We start from the raw sequence: 6000 nt of genomic DNA, 5'->3' as shown, positions 1-6000 counted from the left end.
GAGACTACAAATGTTATACATGATACCAGAAGAAGCATGGATGGGTGTGCTGGGGGTCACAGGTTTTGTCATCTTCATCAGATCACATACCAACCATACCCCTTCACCAGGTATGAATGAGAAAGCAAAATAATTCCTTGTATCACAGCTACATTAGGGAAATCTGGTCATTCTGTGTTGTTGAGTCATACAAATCACTGGATAACTTTTATAGTCTGTCCAACACTCTAAATAACAGGACACAAAATACATCAGCCATATTAAGGGGAAATCATTCATTTATTGTTTAAAGATCGCAAGACAACATCTGAATTTCTGTAGCACAATTTAAATGTTTTACTTTTTTGATAAAGCAGAATAGAATAGAAAAAACAATTAGTTTCCAGTAATATCTATATCTCTATTCAGAATTAAGTCTTCCACAGACATGTTACCTGGAAATAAAAGCCTGTTACAATAAGCAAAGCTTCAACCAGAGCGGCTACTTTTCGTGCCAGGAAAAAGTTCATCCCTATAGGAGGAATGATGTGCTATGTAAGACGGCTGTCAGGTTACAGCCTCGAGGGCATTGGAAGTATATCATCCTATTCCACGTTAAGTAATTCGGTCAACTTCGAACATCAGTGTATCTGCAACCATGCTGGCAACCTTTAACTCTCAATCAGGTAAAAAATAAATTAAGAAATCCCTTAACTGATGTTTCTTGATTCACAATGTTAATGGGTACACAGTTCATTGACATGTAATTCTGCTTCGGAATTACATTTGAGGCTTCTTGCTCAGAATTTGGTTAGCAGTAATCATCTTTCAGAAGTTCAAGTTCTTATTCAGTAATTTGTCAGCTAGAATACATTCAGGCAACGGCTGCAGCTACAGAATAGGTGCACTGCCTCAGCGCTTTGGAAAGACATAATCTAGAACACTACTAGCAGACAAAACTTATCTGTGACTGGGTAGCGTAAGTGCAGTACAGCAAGACAAAACGTATTTCATATGTTGGCTTGTTTAAGCCTCAAGCCCTCAATCCTTTGTTGAAAATCAGTAATTTTATTCCTATGGTTTTTAATACCAAGAACTCAAGCTCCAGGAGGGCTAAAGTCTAATTTGTACTCCAAACCAAGTAGCAGTGCAGTTCACTATTACTGAGGCTGAATTCATACAGACTTCAAGACCAAGTTCAGAAGACAATTATTATGTAATACCCTAGAAGGTCTGAAAAATAATTACTTGTATACACAGATGGTCCTTCAGAGATTTTTATCAATAACAAGACTTTCAATTAAAGTTTCAATTATTTCAATTAAATATCCCAAATATTATGTATTGGCGATAACTGCAACTTACTGATCAAATATTTGAATACTTATACTTACCTGGGATTTCATTTCTGCTGAAAGAAATAGGAAGAACAGGACTCACTTTAAAAAAAAAACAAACTTTAGAAAAGAAGGTAAAAATCTTATCACACACTATCACTTTTGGAAGCAGCATAGAAGGGGCAGTGAAGGGTAAAACACTGGCGAAATATGTCAAAATTAGGCAAAAAAAAAAAATCTACGTTACTACCAATGACAGTACCACAACTGTATCCCTCCTAATTAATAATCACTCCTAAGAATTTTCATTTGGCACCAAATGACGTGTTCAGGAAAATCTCTGGGATGTTTTGAATCAGACTTCGTTTCATCAGCTGAGTTATTGGAGGATTTTTTTAAGGATGGAAGGAAGGAGATGGACCAGAAAAAAAAAATCAAGAGTCATCATCTAAATCAACAAAGCACTGATAGCTCCAAACATCAGGTCAGACACTAAAACGACTGATATAGGCTCAAGTGGTTTATAAAACCTATAAAAAGACTACACCAGCAAAGTCCCCGTTAATCTGTCAGAGTTCAGAAACTAAAACAGGGAACAACATTTTAGCTTAAAACCTTATCTCAATAGAATCATACACACTTCACATGAATAAAAATACCTGAAACCAAACATTTTTAAAAGCTCCAATATCCAAAATATAAAGAAAAAAATTAATCCAGAAGACTCAATCGATCTGTGGAATCACAAAACGGCTGGACAATCTATATCTCCGCTCCACACTAACCATCCCATGGAAGACCAAGGGAGATCAGACCTTCCAGACCTATGCACCACCTGGTTGCTGCAAAAACTCTATGGAGATTCCTTGTGGAACAGCAGTTTCCCATCACTTGTGTCTCTCCCTATCATGCAGGAAGCAAGTTTGGCTGTGCTATTCTATTACCATTACAGATCACCCATCTGCAACACGGTGCTGGACAGATAAGTAAAAAGTGTGTTAGCTCGTTCCCTTTCCCCCAGAAGGTTGAGGCTCAGGTATAGGGCAATTCTCCTGTGCGGTCTTTATTTAGGCTGACTCAGTGACTTCAACAGGCTTGATCATGTGATCAGGCTTGTTGCCAGCTGCATAATGCTCCCACATCTGTAGGTAGAGCCGCTCTAGTTCCATTGTGTATTGTTTGGTGTTGAACAGAGGGCTAGATATTCTCTGCTTCCAGACTTTGCCACGAATTTTCTTCAGGCTAGGTAATTAAAACAAGAGAGAGAGAGAGAGAATCAAAGTTTACAAATCAGAGCAGAAATTTGGAACTAAACCGGATAAATATCTAATAATCTTTGGGGCAAACTTTGGCCTATTTCCCCCTATTTCTAGAAGAATTGATTGCTTTCCCTGTATTTTTTTTTTTTTTTTGACAGGCAGAGTTTGACAGTGAGAGACAGAGAAAGGTCTTCCTTTTTCCTTTGGTTGAACCAAAGTGGCCCCCAAGTGGCCGCTACGGCCGGCGCGTTGCGGCCGGTGCACCATGCCAATCTGCTGATCCAAAGCCAGGAGCCAGGTGCTTCCTCCTGGTCTCCCATGCAGGTGCAGGGCCCAAGGACCTGGGCCATCCTCCACTGCACTCCCTGGCCACAGCAGAGAGCTGGCCTGGAAGAGGAGCAACCGGGACAGAATCCGGCGCCCCAACCGGGACTAGAACCTGGGGTACCAGCGCTGTAGGCACAGGATTAACCAAGTGAGCCACGGCACCAGCCTCCCTGTATTTTTTTTTAAAGATTTATTTGAAAGGCAAAGCAACAGAGAGAAGGGGGGGTTGGGAAGGAGGGTTAGAGAGAGAAAGAGATCATCCAAAGAAATAGGCCAAAGTTCCTATTATTTTCTTTTGATTGGCCCCTGTTACTTCAAAACTGATAAAGTGAAGGGTCACAGCTAACACAATGCTAAATGCATAACCAAGTTCATCCCCAGGTTCTCTGAAAATATTTAGTTCTTTCCAAAACAAGTATATGCAGGGGATACAAATATAAACAAGAACTGGTGACGGCAAGTGACTATTCCTGTGTACTACCTGTTATGGGCTGGTGTTGTGGCACAGCAGGTTAAACACTGCTCATGAAGCCAGCATCCCACATCAGTGTCACCTCGAGTCCTGACTGCTCTGCTTCCAATCCAGCTCCTTGCTAATGCACCTGAGAAAGCATTGAAAGATGGCCCAAGTGCTTGAGCCCCTGCCACCCACATGGAAAAACCCAATAGAGTTCTGAGCTCCTGGCTTTGGACTGGCCCAGCCCCAACCACTGCAGCCACTTGAAGAGTGAACCAGGAGATGGAAGATTTCTGTTGCTCCCAGTCTCCCTCTCCATCACACTGCCTTTCCAATAAATTAACTTTAAAATAAAGACTGGGCCCGGCGCAGTGGCGCACGGGGTTAACACCCTGGCCTGAAGCACTGGCATCCGCTATGGGCACTGCTCCACTTCCAATCCAGCTCTCTGCTGTGGCCTGGGAAAGCAGTGGAGGATGGCCCAAGTCCTTGGGCCCCTGCACCTGTGTGGGAGACCCGGAAGAAGCTCCTGGCTCCTGGCTTTGGATCAGTGCAGCCCCGGTCATTGGAAGACCTCTCTTTATCTCTGCCTCTCCTCTCTCTGTGTAACTCTGACTTTCAAATAAATCAATAAATCTTTTTTTTTTTAAAGACTGTATAAACTGCTTTGGTGTAAGCAATTTAGCAATGTGTATATTAAGAATCTTAAATGTTCCTAACACTGTGACATAACAGTAACATTTTCAATATATTCAAATGAAATAATAAGAGAAGCAGATACACATGATCATGCAAAGATATTCACTGAAGCATCATATATAATAGTTAAGGCACAAACGTAAGTATTCAGTTTATGAAGATTTCAATTAAATAGGAAAATATTCAAGAGAAAAAAGGCATATATACTGCCATAATTTTCACTTGTACCTGAACTGAATTGTTTCTTTAGATGTGTTTCTAACATCAGTTAGACCATGGTTCTGTTCCAAAATAGGGGAAAGAGGACCAGTACTATGGTGCAGAGGCCGGCATCCCATATCAGAGTGCCATTTCAAGTTCTAGTTACTCTGCTTCTTGCTAAATGTGCGTGGGAAGGCAAGAGAAGACAGCCAAAGTGCTTGAGCCCCTGTTACCCACATGGGAGATCAGGATGGAGTTACAGGTTCCTGATTTTAGTCTGGCCCAACGATGGTTGCTGTGGGCGTTTGGGGAATGAACTACCAGATGGATGATCTCTCTCTCTCTCTAAACCTCCTTCCCAACCTGCCTTCTCTCTGTTGCTTTGCCTTTCAAATAAATCTTGAAAAAAAAAAATACAGGGAAAGCAATCAATTCTTCTAGAAATAGGGGGAAAGAATTCTCTCTTCATTCTTTCTGCATGTTACTTTTCACACAATTACTCTCAGATTAGGAATTACTTCACCAGAAGTCAAAATACAGTTGTGCATTTTAAAAGCAATAAAAAGCCAGTATTTGTTGTGACAAATAGTTGTACATATCTGTTGGTTCAACTAAATTGTGTCCCTATTGCTGTTATCTGTGCAAATGTTTTTTCGTCTGTTTTCCCCAAAAAGTTCTGTGTTGGTAAGAGCATTTGACCTGTTAAAACACTGGCATCCCTTAGCAGAATGTCCAGATTCAGTTCCCAGTTCTGACTCCTGACTCCAGCTTCCTGCCCTAGCAGACCCTGAGAGCCAGCAGTGATGGCTCAAGTTAACCGAGTTCTTGCCACTCCTGTCGGAGAACTGGACTGAGTTCTCAACTCCTGGCTTTGGACCCTCCCCAGCCACTGCAGGCATCTGAGGAGTAAACCAGATAAAAGCACTCTCTCATTGCTTCTCAAAGTTAAGTATTATATTTTTTTAAGTTCTCTGGGTTAATACATCTATAATGAGATACTACTCAGCAATAAAAATGAACAGTGCATACCATATGGTTCCAATTATACAAAGTTCCAGAAAGACAAAACTAATTTATGGTGGAAAACACAATCTAGAATGGTGGCTGTCTCTAAGGACTGCTGAGGGGGACTAAATGAGAAGGGCATAAAGAAACTTTCCAGAACGAGAATAATGTTCTGTATCTTGATACAGGTTTGAGTTAAAAAACTGAAAAGTTGCTGAAGATTTGTGTGTTTCACTGTAAAGCCTGTTTCAAAAGAAAAGGAAATAGTGAATTCTAGTTAATGATACTCATTCTGAAGTATTTAAGGAGAAGTGTACTGATGTCTGCCACTTATTTCAAAATCTATCAAGTAAGATGGACTGTTGGATTGAACAAGAAATAGATGGAAAGATATGTACTAAAGTATTAAAGTTAATGGTAAAAATAAAAGCAGAGATGGACAAATGTTTATTTCAAAATTTAAAACTTTCTTTTAAAAATATTTGTCAAAGGCCGGCACCGCGGCTCACTAGGCTAATCCTCCGCCTGCGGTGCCGGCAATCCGTGTTCTAGTCCCGGTCGGGGTGCCGGATTCTGTCCCAGTTGCCCCTCTTCCAGGCCAGCTCTCTGCTGTGGCCCAGGAGTGCAGTGGAGGATGGCCCAAGTCCTTGGGCCCTGCACCCGCATGGGAGACCAGGAGAAGCACCTGGCTCCTGGCTTCGGATCAGCATGGTGCGCTGGCTGTGGCAGCCATTGG

At 41.5% G+C, this 6000-nt stretch overlaps 1 protein-coding gene across 3 annotated transcripts in view; it reads right to left on the bottom strand.

The window, feature by feature from the left end:
- Positions 1–260: 260 nt before the first annotated feature.
- OGT (O-linked N-acetylglucosamine (GlcNAc) transferase) overlaps positions 261–6000 on the bottom strand; it is a 44874-nt gene continuing 39134 nt past the window's right edge. For all 3 annotated transcript variants that reach the window (XM_002720103.5, XM_002720102.5, XM_070067122.1), the window contains one exon: positions 261–2558. In XM_002720103.5, coding sequence (XP_002720149.1) covers positions 2384–2558 — 175 coding nt within the window. In that variant the 3' untranslated portion in view covers positions 261–2383. The remainder of the gene's footprint in view (positions 2559–6000) is intronic.

Source organism: Oryctolagus cuniculus, chromosome X (assembly GCF_964237555.1).
Source record: "Oryctolagus cuniculus chromosome X, mOryCun1.1, whole genome shotgun sequence".
NCBI lineage: Eukaryota > Metazoa > Chordata > Mammalia > Lagomorpha > Leporidae > Oryctolagus > Oryctolagus cuniculus.
Note: the sequence above shows the minus strand (reverse complement) of the source record. Positions and strands in the feature narration are given on the sequence as shown.